The sequence below is a fragment of the Sinocyclocheilus grahami genome, unplaced genomic scaffold, assembly GCF_001515645.1.
Source record: "Sinocyclocheilus grahami isolate Dianchi unplaced genomic scaffold, SAMN03320097.WGS_v1.1 scaffold772.1, whole genome shotgun sequence".
In the NCBI taxonomy this organism is placed as follows: domain Eukaryota; kingdom Metazoa; phylum Chordata; class Actinopteri; order Cypriniformes; family Cyprinidae; genus Sinocyclocheilus; species Sinocyclocheilus grahami.
In genome coordinates, this window is record NW_015505951.1 from 599750 (window position 1) to 613951 (window position 14202).

Below are 14202 nucleotides of genomic sequence, written 5' to 3' on the forward strand. Positions count from 1 at the left end.
GAGTGGAACTACTGTAAAATTCAACAATGTTAATTTTGACAATTTTAAGCTCAGTGTATGTTGCACTGGGTAAAAGAGAGACGTGTAATAGACGTATACGAATATAATATTTTAATCAAATATTTTATTACTCAATATATTTAGTACTAAAATGATATCTTTTTCGAAGTATGAAAACGTTTCATGTTTTAGGACCAGCGAGTACTTAAACCATAACTTTTTTTATATTGTTCTACAGAATATATTAAAATTCCATGGAATTTCCATCAGTATTGCCAAAGTACTTTTACAGTGTGCTTTTCCTTATTTTTCTATTATACAGTGTTAAGTAATTAGTAATACAGAGAATGACAAAGAACTCTTTTCCATCATCACTGCACAGGATAGTGTGACTTAAAATCAAAATGTCTTTATTTCACAAATCTGTGATCATGGATAACAATGTATTGGAGGCTTTTGGGGAGTCTTGGTTTAAAGTCAGACTTTGCATGTATTTGAGTGCCTGCTCCCATTTCCCTAATGAAGTTAGTTCACATTCACTGTTTTCACAAAGTGAGATTTCAGATTTGCCTAAGATGTACATAGGCTCCCTGTTTTTTATTCCACACAAACTTTCCTAGACTGAAGGTTGCTTTTCAGCTATTATCAGTCATGGCTTTCTCAAAGCAAGTGCTTGTTTATTGTTGGATATCAATTTTTTTGATGCCTCTTACGACTTGTAAGGATGAATCAGAAGAAAGTGGACATGAGAAAGATGATTATGGCAGGAGAATTCTGGAAATTCATGAGGGAATAGCGTATGAGTTTGTTCAGGAATCCATGCCATGGGCTGAAGCCCATGAGAGCTGTGAAAAACAAGGGGGACATCTTCTAAGGGACTTGAATGTTGAGATTAAGGAGCTCGTACAAACCCAGTACACAGAAACTGGACCGTGGTGGGTCAGTCGGGAGTTGATGTATAAAAATTCCATCAGTCGTGAGTAAAGTTCACAGTTTTCTCTCTGTAGATTGTCTATACTTCTTTGCCCTTACTATATAACAAGGAAAGTCAAACCTGTGCCTAAAATAGAAAGTACTGATAGATGGTATTAAATGTAACAAGCTACATCTTGTCTCATGAGAGCTTTTGATTTAAGTTTTGGGTTACGCTTTAGTTTAGGGACCAATTCTCACTATTAACTAGTTGCTTATTAGCATGCAGCATATTGGAAATAAAATAAAATAGCCATATTTTACATCTCTGCCCCATATACCTAAACTGAACAGCTACCGTAATAAATATTAATATGAAGCAAATTATGAGATTATTAAGGCAAAAGTAGTAATAGTGAGAACCAAACTAAAGTATGACCAAGTTTGGTATTCCAATGACTTCCTGGAGTTTGTATGAAGGAATTAATTTGATTAGGCAGGGCAAACTGATGTTAGTGCAGTATTTTAGCAGGCATCATGCTGTTCATAACATACTGCTTTGTCTAAAAATAAAGGTTCAATTAGTACCAATAAGATGCTATATGTGACCCTGGACCACAAAACCAGTCATAAGGGTCAATGTTTTGAAATTGAGATACAATTGAGATCTGGAAGCTGAATAAAGAAGCTTTCCATTGATGTATGGTTTGTTATGATAGGACAATATTTGGCTGAGATACAACTATTTGAAAATCTGGAATCTGAGGGTGCAAAAAATCGAAATACTGAGAAATCGCCTTTAAAGTTGTCCCAATGAAGTCTTTAGCAATGCATATTACTAATCAAAAATTCAGTTTTGATATATTCACGGTAGGAGATTTACAAAATATCTTCATGGAACATGATCTTTATATCCTAATGATTTTTGGCATAAAAGAAAAATCGATAATTTTGACTCATACAATGTATTTTTGGCTATTGCTACAAATATCCCCGTGCAACTTAAGACTGGTTTTGTGGTCCAGGGTCACAAATATCTTTAATCTCCAAAGAACCATGTAGTAATACAACTCAAGATAAATATTCTTTGCTTATCCCAAGGAGGTGTAAAGAGCAACTAAAGAACCTTATTTTTCCTAGAATTCTTGCCTCAAGAGTCTATGGCAATGAAATAAATGACACTATATCATTCATGGAGATTTTCTTATATATGTTTGGGTGTGTTTACAGGATTTGAACCTGTCAGTAATGTCAGTAAAGATCACTTAGCTTGCACCTATATGGTCAAAGATCCATTTCAGCTGGTGACCACACCCGACTGCAGCATGAGCTTTAGCTCCCTCTGCACGCGAGGTACAGAAACAAATCACAGACATAACATAAAACAACATTGTATGATGATGTGAATCAGAATAACTGGACAGCACAGAAATGAGATTGCTTACTACATACTTTCTTTTAAATATGGAACAGAATGTAATGTAGTTATGCCGTTACAGTTTTAAATACACATCTGACATCAAGTGAAGCAAACAAAAGGAGCCGCAGAAGTCTTACTGACACATTGACGTCACTGGAAAACAACATAGGAAACACTGTTGTGCTTTTGGAGGTTGGTGAAGTTATTCAGTAAAAGAATATAGTCCTATGTTTTATTTCCGTAAAGTGGTCTCTTCAGAACTGTTTTATGAAAGCAGGCCTCAGAAAATAAAGGGGAAAAGGAAAGGTAGAGTTTGGGATAAGGGTATGAAAAAAGAACAAAGATCAATTTCATTGTAGAAATTAGTGATATACAAGACCACTCGGCATCTTGAGCTTGCTCGTTTCATCTGAACTGGTTTACGACTGTAAAGAAGTTAACTACTTGATATTTCTATAATGGACTGGACCATAATCAAACATTGTGTGAATAATATCCTTAAATTTAAAAAATGGACGTAGGAAGAGTTTATGACATACAGAGTAAATTATAATCTCAACAACAATTCATGAACTCGTGATCATTTTAACCCTTCTTGTCAATCTTGCAGAATGCCAAAACAATGTTGAAGGATTTGGAGACAGCAACAGAAGTACTATCAAAGGAAAATAAGGTGATTCATGCATTATATTATACAAGACTAATTATGAATACATTACATTATTGCACATAGTAATTAATAATCAGGCTGAAGTATTTATTTATTTTTTTCTGTTGGTCTAGCATATCAGATTTGTAGCGGCCTTTCAAATTTTCAATAGTAGTGTAGAAATATTTTTCATTATACATACACTTTTAAAAAATATTTACCAAGCTTTTGATTTTCAATATCCTCATTTGTGCAAGCCAGCAAGTCTGCCATGCATACATAATCAACAAAAGTAAATGTAGTGACAACCCAGCAAAGAAGAGTTCATTTAGCTGGCCTGAAACTCTCTAACACTGGTCCTGGGCAAACATACCATCCTTATTGTTGATCCCTGCATAACACCAATGACAATATTCTCATTGCTTCGTAATCTTTAAACCATCATTTTTCATTTATAATTCCATTTATTTTCAGCACGACACACTGATGTATCGATGTAGCTTGTTTTGTTGCAGAATCTGATTTTACCAAGTGCGACATGTTCCTGGATCAACATCTTTGTTGACCCTGGAACAACATTGTTATTAACCAATCAGATTTGAAGAACCAGTTTATAGTTTTTGTGAAGTTTAGGCTTACAATCAGTGTTTGGTGCTTGTACATCAGTGTCATTCATCTATCATTTCCTCTGATTTTAGGGATTACTCATGGTTAAGGTTAGGTTTAGGTGTAGGGATATGGTCAAGACTACATTTTTGGATTAAAATGTTGCTCCAGGGTCAACAAAATATGTTGACCTAGGAACACATCTAACTCTGCAAAAACAGGATGTGAGTAAATTGTTCTCTATTACTTCTTTATCGGATAGATCAAATACCTGCAAAACATATATGGTCATCTTCAAACGAATGCTATAATGAATCAAGTCCAGACTGATGAAATTATGAACAGCACTACGGCCATGCTTTTGTACTCACAAGAGTGTGAACCTGACAACATGGATGATGTAAGTCAAGTGGTCAAGTTATCAATGGATCAAATGATTTTGAGGCTGATTATGTCTCTCTAGACAAATGCTTTACATTGTTATAGCTTTTCAACTGTGAATAGTTCTTTTTTTTTTAACAGCTTGAGGAACTCATCACTCTTGCCGGCTACATTTACGGAAAGGCTCTGACTGATAACGGTAACATTGTCAAGGAGCTTCCAACAGGCACTATTTATGTCACAAGGTCATTATTAGTTGACTGATTACTGACCTATGTTATCATATGCAATGGTTCGTATTTAATGTATAGCTGTGTCTCCATAGGCAAGATTCAAGCACCCTGGGTGGAAAAATCATTGGCCCAATAGATGGAGGATTTTGTCAACTTCCATCTCTTACTGCAATGACTGGACAGCTGCCTACAGGGAATGTCAATGTGCAGGTTTGCTAACATCAAAGTCCCAAGTCATAAAATCAGCTACATATTTATTTTCAGAATGTAAATATTAATATTTTTTACAGTGGTCAGTCTAAAAACTAAATTAATTCCATTTACTTTCTTAATATAGCACACATTTCTGGTCTTATTGTGCTTGATTCATCAGTGCACATTATTCCAAAAGAGACAAAAAAAAGTCTTTCTTCATAATAATCCTGTAACTTGCTTTGCCTCTAAAATTTTTTATTTTTTATTTTTTTTGCTGACATGTTCAAGCAGTCTTATCATTTTTAACCCCTCTTCTGTCATATATAGACCATTATAGACCAATCTTTTCACAGTCAAGATCATGCTTTAAAGCTGATAAAACTTTATCATTACAGCTCTTCCAATTTAAAGAGAATCCATTGGAAACCAAGTCCAACGAAAGCATCACTGGAACAACTTGCAGCTTTACTTTGCAGAATGGAAGCTCTACACTCAAATTAGCAAATCTTCCACAGAACATTGAGGTGAAAGCAAATACGTAACTGAACTCATTTTTGTTACTCATTAGTTAGAGAACCATATTGAGCTCACTTCATCAATTTCAAATATGTGAACATTGAACACAGAAGCATTTGAATTGCTCTATGAGATTTGTAAGGCAATATTCTCTGTAAAGCTGCTTTGAAACAATAAGCAGTGTGATAAGAGCATTACAAATTTTTTATTGAATTAAGTAGTTACTGATGATTCTCTCTGTACAGATATATCTGCCTCGGCCTGAAGCCCCTGAGCCTGAAGTTGTGGATATAACCTGGAAACCAGGGTTTACTATCACCTCAACATTCAACATCTCAGATGTGAATATGACTTTGGTTGTAACAGCACTGCCAAATCGAAACGTAACTCTCCGTGTGACTTTGTACCCACCAGAGGAGGCAAACGCCACCTATTTGAATCAAAGCACTATTATAACCTACAAAGGTAAAGTTTGGAAAATAAATGAATAAAATGAAAAGTTCACATGTATTATTCAAAGACTGTTGCTACTGTTAGAAAGAGATTAACCTTTCCCCTGCATTTTTTTTGTGCAACAGACAATTATCGCTGGCTGATCACCCCTGAAATGACAAAGGGAATTGAGGGGGCCTGGAAGGTGGCGGTATTACCAACTGATTACTCCCCAAGTGAGTTGCTGACCTTTAAAGTCTCAGTTTTTGTAACCAAGTGCCTGTTTTGGGATACCAACCTTGGAGCCTGGAGTAGAGAGGGCTGCATGGTAAGACTCCATAATAGTTGCTCATTTAATAATGTTCATTTAATATACAGTCTTTTCATGATGTTTGTGATATCATGTCTATCCAAAGGTTGGTCCCAATACAATGCCGAACCTAACTCACTGTTTGTGCAACCACACAACATTCTTTGGGAGCTCCTTCTTCGTGATGCCCAACCAAGTTGATTTGTCCCAGACGGCAGCTTTGTTTGCCACAGTAAATGAGAACTATATAGTGGTGGTTTTACTCAGCTGCTTCTTTGCCCTCTTTCTGGTGGTTGTAATGTGGGCCTGGTATGCAGACCGCAAAGCTCTCAGAACGGTACAGTATACTAACATTTACTCTCCTGCTTAACACACTCATGTGGCTTGTTAAGGAAAGAGGTGCACTGACCAAACACAGAGTTTAAAACAGCTGACAAAATCCCAGTTACATTCATAGAGTGATGAAACCATTTTTGGACATAAGGGGCCAGATTCACAAAAATCTTTCTTCTTAAAGTTGCTTCTTAAATGTTAAGAAGGCCCTTAAGATAAAGATGTTCATAACCCTAAGAGCAATTATTTAAAACTTTGTATGTATCTTTAAAAAATAAGTATCACCAGAAAAAGATTTTTGTAAATAAAATAAAAGAAGAAGAAGAAAATGGTAGTTGAGAATGCTATTCTTAAGAATGTTTTGAATCCGGCCCCAGAATATGAAGATATTTCTTTTTCCTAGTTGAGCTAACAAGTAAAATCACATTCCCTTTTATTTAAAACAGCCACTGAAGTGCATTTCCAAGTAAAATATAATGGTCATTTGATCTTATGAAGAGAACTTTCTTCAGTCACCACAACACCTAGTCTTTAACTTAAACCAGTATGCTTTACTTATGTCACAGTCATCCTTGAAGACAAACTAGAATTAATTAGACTAGATGGTAAAATCCATCTACAGGTAAAAGGTTTCAGGATTCTAGAACTACAAATAGTTAGGACGTTTAAAATGTCCGTTTGCTGAATGAATTAGGTTGCAAATGTCTCACATCACAAAATGTTCCATCAGGTACTTGGACAGAATCATGGTGCAGGATTTACAGACGCAGGAGGTCACATACTTTCTGTGCTCCACCTGGCTGAGAGGTGAAATATGCAAGAGGACCTTCAACTCAGCTAACATGAATGAAGTTGCAAGCTTTGGGTAAAAACTTGAACTTACATTCTCAAAGAAACTACATCTAATTATTAAAGCTATACCTGCACTACCAGTCGAACGTTTGAACGCGCGTTTGAATAGTAAGGTCGTCAAAATTATGAAATAGCATTATTGGAAGAATGGGAATGATGTAGTGACCAGCAAATCAAATGAATCAAATTAAAAGTACTTTTATCATTTCAACTTCTTCAAAGTAACCACTCTTTATCTTATTGCTCATTACACTCTGAACATTAGGTCAAGAATAATAATTGATAGTATTGTTTGGCTTCATTTAGATTTAGAAGATTTAGAACATTTTGATCTGAAATGTAACTTACTTTTTGTTTATTGAACTGGTTTATGAAAATAATATATATCAGCACTATATTCAGTACAACATTTTCTATAAGCCTTTAAAACAACAAGAAACAGCCAAGCTTTAGAGAACTTCTTAAAGTGTTTTTCAATAATAATTTACCCTCCCTACAAACCCCCATCCCAGCAATATCTTCCAGACCCGGACATCTTCTGGCTTCCGGGATGAGCACATCTGGGTGTCGATCGTGGACCCCCCACGGCGCAGTCCTTTCACGCGTGTTCAGAGAGTGTCCTGCTGCATGTCTCTGCTGCTCTGCACCATGGCCATTAACATCATGTTCTGGAACCTTCCTGTTGATGAAGAGTCTCCTGTCCTTCTAAAGATAGGTCAGAAAACTTCCCTGCGGAATTTTTCATTTTCTAAAATTATGTAATGCACAAATGCGACGCCTCACTCTCAACACCACTCGGGTATTTTTATGCAATGCGTCATGTTTGAGAGAGTCATGCTTTGAGGGAGCATGTTTTGTTCAGTTGCTTATTCATTACACATAAGCATATAAATATATAAAAAAAGCATAATAATATTAGTTAGTCAAAACCTGCATGGATTTCCTTCTTCTGTTGAACACAAAAGAAGATTTTTTTAACAATGTGGGTCCTAAAGAGCTTCTGTAGCCATTGACTTCCATAGTAATATAATTTTCATTTTGGGTGAATTACCCCTAATAATAGTATTTACTTTAATAAATGTACACAAACTATTTTCTTGGATATTACAGGCTCTTTTGAACTGACATGGCAGGAGTTCATGGTAGCCATAGAGAGCGGTCTTTTCATGTTCCCCATCAACATCCTGATCATTACTATCTTCAGACACATCAAACCACGCATTCTCCTGAACAAAGGGAAGGCTGGCACCTCCAAGAAAACAACACCGGCTGCTGCTGTTTCTATGAACGCTATCATAAAGGTTCTTGCAGAAATAATTCCAAAGCATAATAATTGCTTTCTGCAATAATACACACTTGTGAGCAAAATGTTATATTATTGTAAGTGAATGTTCTGTTCCTACTCTTAGGAAACCGTAGGACTGTTAAATAATCTGAGCAAAAGCCCCAAAAACATGCTGGCTGCCAAAGAGATACGGCCTGAGACCAGTGGCGATCTTTTCTGGGCCCTGAGTAAAGTGAATGACGTCCTTCAGATTATGCAAGGTTGCTTGATCAGTATTATTTCTTTTCTATGTGTTCTTAATATTTGGCATTATGTCAATGTCATTCATTAATGATACACATACTCAAAACAAATCAGTGTTATTTTAGTGTCATTGAGATTCGCTTGCAGCTTTTATTAATATTTCGAATTAGTTTTTATTTTATATTTTCCATTTTTATTTAAAAGTTTTATCAATTTTGGTGTGCCTTTGTCATTTTATAATTTTTTTAAATATGAAAAAAAAAATGTATATAGTTTTATAACTAAAAAGTTTTAAAAGTTTAGTTAGTTGCTTTGTTAACTAACTAAAATAAATCAAGTTTAAGTATTTTTATTTCAGGTTGATTTTAATTCAAGTAATTTTGCAAAATAAAGGACTACAATGAAAATAAGTAGCTGTATTTTAAACTTTAAATATGTTTTTCTGTAATGTGACATAATGCTTAATATTAAGTAATCCTTCATCAGAAATATTTGTAAATGTTTTTTATTGTACGAAGACTCATCATAGCTCTGTTGTGTGTTCTCATTCAGTGGAAAATGTTGGTGATCCTCACTGGTCGTACTGCAGCCGCTTTGTGTTCTATTCACTGAGCCACATTTCTAACCTGCTGGAGCATGTGGGAGAAAAGGGCTTTTTCCTTAACGAGGAGCTTCGGCAGGCACGCGGGACAGTCGGTGTCCTGCTGAAGAAGGCTGAAATGGCTACTCTCCAGCACGCTTCCCAAAGGTCAGGACTGTCACCTCTGCAGATACTCATATTGTACATGTATTAAAAAGATGATTAATTTTTACAAGAAACTCAAGACCTTTTAGGATCTCTTTGTCCTTCCATGTAAGTGAATGTTCTGTTCCTACTCTTAGGAAACCGTAGGACTGTTAAATAATCTGAGCAAAAGCCCCAAAAACATGCTGGCTGCCAAAGAGATACGGCCTGAGACCAGTGGCGATCTTTTCTGGGCCCTGAGTAAAGTGAATGACGTCCTTCAGATTATGCAAGGTTGCTTGATCAGTATTATTTCTTTTCTATGTGTTCTTAATATTTGGCATTATGTCAATGTCATTCATTAATGATACACATACTCAAAACAAATCAGTGTTATTTTAGTGTCATTGAGATTCGCTTGCAGCTTTTATTAATATTTCGAATTAGTTTTTATTTTATATTTTCCATTTTTATTTAAAAGTTTTATCAATTTTGGTGTGCCTTTGTCATTTTATAATTTTTTTAAATATGAAAAAAAAAATGTATATAGTTTTATAACTAAAAAGTTTTAAAAGTTTAGTTAGTTGCTTTGTTAACTAACTAAAATAAATCAAGTTTAAGTATTTTTATTTCAGGTTGATTTTAATTCAAGTAATTTTGCAAAATAAAGGACTACAATGAAAATAAGTAGCTGTATTTTAAACTTTAAATATGTTTTTCTGTAATGTGACATAATGCTTAATATTAAGTAATCCTTCATCAGAAATATTTGTAAATGTTTTTTATTGTACGAAGACTCATCATAGCTCTGTTGTGTGTTCTCATTCAGTGGAAAATGTTGGTGATCCTCACTGGTCGTACTGCAGCCGCTTTGTGTTCTATTCACTGAGCCACATTTCTAACCTGCTGGAGCATGTGGGAGAAAAGGGCTTTTTCCTTAACGAGGAGCTTCGGCAGGCACGCGGGACAGTCAGTGTCCTGCTGAAGAAGGCTGAAATGGCTACTCTCCAGCACGCTTCCCAAAGGTCAGGACTGTCACCTCTGCAGATACTCATATTGTACATGTATTAAAAAGATGATTCATTTTTACAAGAAACTCAAGACCTTTTAGGATCTCTTTGTCCTTCCATATTCTTTCTAATCTCACAATCTTTTTATTTTCTTCTCAACCTTTCTGATCGATTACTAGTCTGTATTTCACTATCAGTATCAATTCAACACCTGAACTGTTTAGTGGCTAGAGCTGGTTCTTTGAAATATACAATAATAAGCAGATGTTCTGCTTAGCAGAAATGCAAGAATCCTGTTTCTTCTATTAAAACAGATTTTGTTTTTGTTGTTGTTGTTCCAGCCAACCATCTGTGCAAGTGCAGAAGAAGAAACAGGGTTGGTGGTTGCCTTGGTGGTTTCTCTTTATTGGTTGGTTCCTGCTTTTTGCCATGAGTGGTATTTCCACCTTCTTTACCCTGCTTTATGGCTTCCAGTATGGAAGGGAATCTTCCATACAGTGGGTCATCACTCTTACATTATCTCTCGTCCAAAGCATCTTCATCTTGCAGCCCCTTAAGGTAAGAACCAGTGGGGTCTTTTTCTCAAGAGAAGAAAAGACTTTAAAGGAACACTCCACTACTTTTGAAAATAGGCTCATTTTCCATCTCCCCTAGAGTTAAACAGTTGAGTTTTACCGTTTTCTAATCCATTCAGCCGATCTCCGGGTCTGGAGGTAGCACTTTTTAGCTGCAGCTTAGCATAGATCATTGAATCTGATTAGACCGTTAGCATCTCGCTCAAAAATGACCAAAGAGTTTCTATATTTTTCCTATTTAAAACTTGACTCTTCTGTAGTTACATCGTGTACTAAGACCGACGGAAAATGAAAAGTTGCGATTTTCTAAACCGATATGGCTAGGAACTATACTCTCATTCCGGCATAATAATCAAGGAACTTTGCTGCCGTACCATGGGTGCAGCAGGCACAATGATATTACGCAGCACCTAAAAATAGGCTAATGGTGCGTTCAAGTCATGTCGGATAGATCGTATTTACGAGTTGAACGCACATGAACGCCACCACAAAGTCGTTATTAGAGTGGGAAAACTCAAATTTTTCTTTAAGCCCCGAGTTTCCGAGTTGGGGGCGTGTCAATGAGAAACATGGCGGAATCGATGGATGCAACGTCTGTAGTTGACGGTAAATATTACGCAGCACCTAAAAATAGGCTAATGGTGCGTTCAAGTCATGTCGGATAGATCGTATTTACGAGTTGAACGCACATGAATGCCACCACAAAGTCGTTATTAGAGTGGGAAAACTCAAAATTTTCTTTAAGCCCCGAGTTTCCGAGTTGGGGGCGTGTCAATGAGAAACATGGCGGAATCGATGGATGCAACGTCTGTAGTTGACGGTAAATTTTTGTTTAAATTGATAGTTTAGTTGTCCTATTAACTTAAATTGGTCATGTTCTTGTTACGCAGCTAGTTAATGAAATACAGACCCTGTTGTATTTTCTTGTAATTTATTAAAAGGAGGTACACCGCCATCTTGTGCCAACTAAACTGACTTGAACGCACCTGACGTCATAATTACGACTTGTCAACTCGTAAGTACGAACATCCCAGGAGGACTTGAACGCAGCATAACTTCCGTCAACCTAACCAACGTGACAACCTGCTTGCACAGGGAGCATACTGGGGACTATTTTCAGGCGCTGCGTAATATCATATCATGGTATGGCAGCAAAGTTCCTTGATTATTACCCGGAATAAGAGTATAGTTCCTAGCCATATCGGCCTAGAAAATCGCAACTTTTAATTTTCCGTCGGACTTAGTACACGATGTAACTACAGAAGAGTCAAGTTTTAAATAGGAAAAATATAGAAACTCTTTGGTCATTTTTGAGCGAGATGCTAACGGTCTAATCCGATTCAATTATCTATGCTAAGCTACAGCTAAAAGAGCTACCGCCAGACCCGGAGATCGGCTGAATGGATTCGAAAACGGTCAAACTCAACTGTTTAACTCAAGGGGAGTTGGAAAATGAGCCTATTTTCAAAAATAGTGGAGTGTTCCTTTAAGGAATAGCTCACCCAAATATGACAAATGTCTGTCATTCTCTTCTGAAATACAAAAGGAACACCGAAGAATGTTCATACACCAGTTTTTTATTTTTTTCACACAACAACAACAGCATGCAGTGACCAAAGACTGTCAAGACCAAAAAATTGTAAAATAGCACCATAAAAGCTTTGTGTGGAAAAACTTGTCAAAACGTAATCTCTGCCAGAGCTTAAAAATGCATTGTGTCAGATTTGACATCAAGCATTAAGCATTTATGGTAAACTAAAGTATACTTTAATGTAATTTCTGTTGAAATATATTTACACTTAACACAATATTTGTAAATGATGAAGTTGGAATTTAGTACATTTAAAATATATGAATTAACCTCTAAATGCTGTAATGTTGAATAACGTACTTTACATGTGCTTTAGTATGTTAGTCAATACATTAAAAAGTGTACTTCTTTAAAATGCAACAAAATATTATTCAAACAAAATGCATTTTAAAGTAAAACTTTTAATTTGACATTATTTATAGTTTAGCACACTCAGGTTTTTCTTTACTTTTGTTTTCTGACCAAATCAGAAAAAAGGCTTTTCTAATAGATTATGGCAATAATGTCACTTAAAAAACTGTCAAATTGAGATTCGCACAAGGTTATTTTTAATAGCTGACGATGCTTCCCCCACCTTCTCTACAGCTCACTATTTTTAGGAAGGTGTGTCATTGCCTCACTTGTACATCCACTCATCCGTCACTATGTTCTCTCACTGTGTCCTGCTTCAGGCCACATTTGTTAGCAGTCACATGCAGACGCTCTCTCACTATGCCTGGCCTCTGAAATCTCCTCTGGGTCTGTGTGTTTATACTTCACAGAGGTGAGATCCTGAAGGGTCGCTCACAGGCAGTGGGGCTGTGTCCCATGTCCCTGTGCACCTCATCCTCCCCTCCAAACCAGAACGGGAGAGCTGGAGCTGTCCAAACTGCTCATTATCTAGCATGTGAATGAATCGCCCCAAATGCAGGCTCAATGATGTGCATGTGGCAATCTCAGCCCTTTTACAGAAGTTCATATGCCAGAATAACCCAGTCTCTAGCAGTCCCTCAGATGAGAGTATTTGGGAAGGCTTGTGTGAAGAAATAATTATATTATACACAAAATATGACCTTGCAATATAATTTATATAACAACACTGAAATATGTAATATCAATGTATTATTTTTCCCTATCATGAGAGCTGTGCTGGACAAAATTATTTTGTTCTACTTTGTTGACACTGACTAGATTAATGCTATTGTGTACCACGCCAAGCTTTTTCAACAGTAGGTAAAAGTTTACTGAGAAAATCAATACATTTTACATGTCTAGCCTCACATGAAACTATTTTTAAAAGTTGTGAAGAGTATGACAGTTCCACTGAGAATTAATATATATATTTTTTTTGAACAAGCCAAGTGCATATAGTATATATTACACGTTTGCACACATGGCAAAACACGTGCAATTTGCTTAATAGGATAAAAATTCTAATCTTGCGTGAACAATACACGTTTTCAGAGATCTTGTTGTTATGTGGGGGAAATCTCATTTGAGAGCAGAATAAAGCGAATGAGAAAAACAGTAATAGATTATTATTAGTGTTACTTCACCCTCTAGTGGTTTTAAAATCGAGTAACATCCCAAGTACAGCCAAACGCTTATTAAAAAAAATTTATATATATATATATATATATTCATTTATATGTATTCATGCTGTATTAATTAATGGAAAAACTTGTTATAGTTATAGTATATATAAAAAAAGAAGATTACTCATTAAATGAATCATTTACTTGGGTGAGAAGTATGTTATGAGCAAATAGACTTTATTACATGGCATCAGATATGTTTTCAGTGCAAGCTAAAGTCAGTATCAAACATACCTAAACACTGCCAGATTTGTATTTGGGTGATTTGAGAAGAGAGAACACAAATTAGTGTTATAAAACCAAGTAGAACGCAGCCAAAACAACACTTGAGACATTGACACTTTAAACAGTCAAATCTTAC

The 14202-nt window shown here is 35.9% G+C and overlaps 2 protein-coding genes across 2 annotated transcripts in view; one reads left to right on the plus strand and one right to left on the minus strand.

Annotated features, from left to right (window-relative positions):
- The first annotated feature begins 651 nt into the window (after positions 1-651).
- pkd1l3 (polycystic kidney disease 1-like 3) lies at positions 652-13150 on the plus strand. The gene is made up of 19 exons (XM_016245861.1): positions 652-976; positions 2143-2265; positions 2412-2524; positions 2943-3005; positions 3850-3987; positions 4110-4213; positions 4294-4411; positions 4792-4920; positions 5158-5377; positions 5491-5672; positions 5761-5996; positions 6718-6852; positions 7352-7554; positions 7950-8140; positions 8249-8384; positions 9921-10116; positions 10443-10659; positions 12939-13030; positions 13111-13150. Exons 1-19 carry the CDS (start codon positions 652-654, stop codon positions 13148-13150), a joined length of 2961 nt encoding a protein of 986 aa, XP_016101347.1.
- A 95-nt stretch (positions 13151-13245) lies between these two features.
- The window catches only part of ist1 (IST1 factor associated with ESCRT-III), a 9548-nt gene continuing 8591 nt past the window's right edge, over positions 13246-14202 (minus strand). Inside the window, exon 11 of the mRNA XM_016245862.1 lies at positions 13246-13279. Within this exon, the coding sequence (XP_016101348.1) occupies positions 13246-13279 (34 nt within the window). The remainder of the gene's footprint in view (positions 13280-14202) is intronic.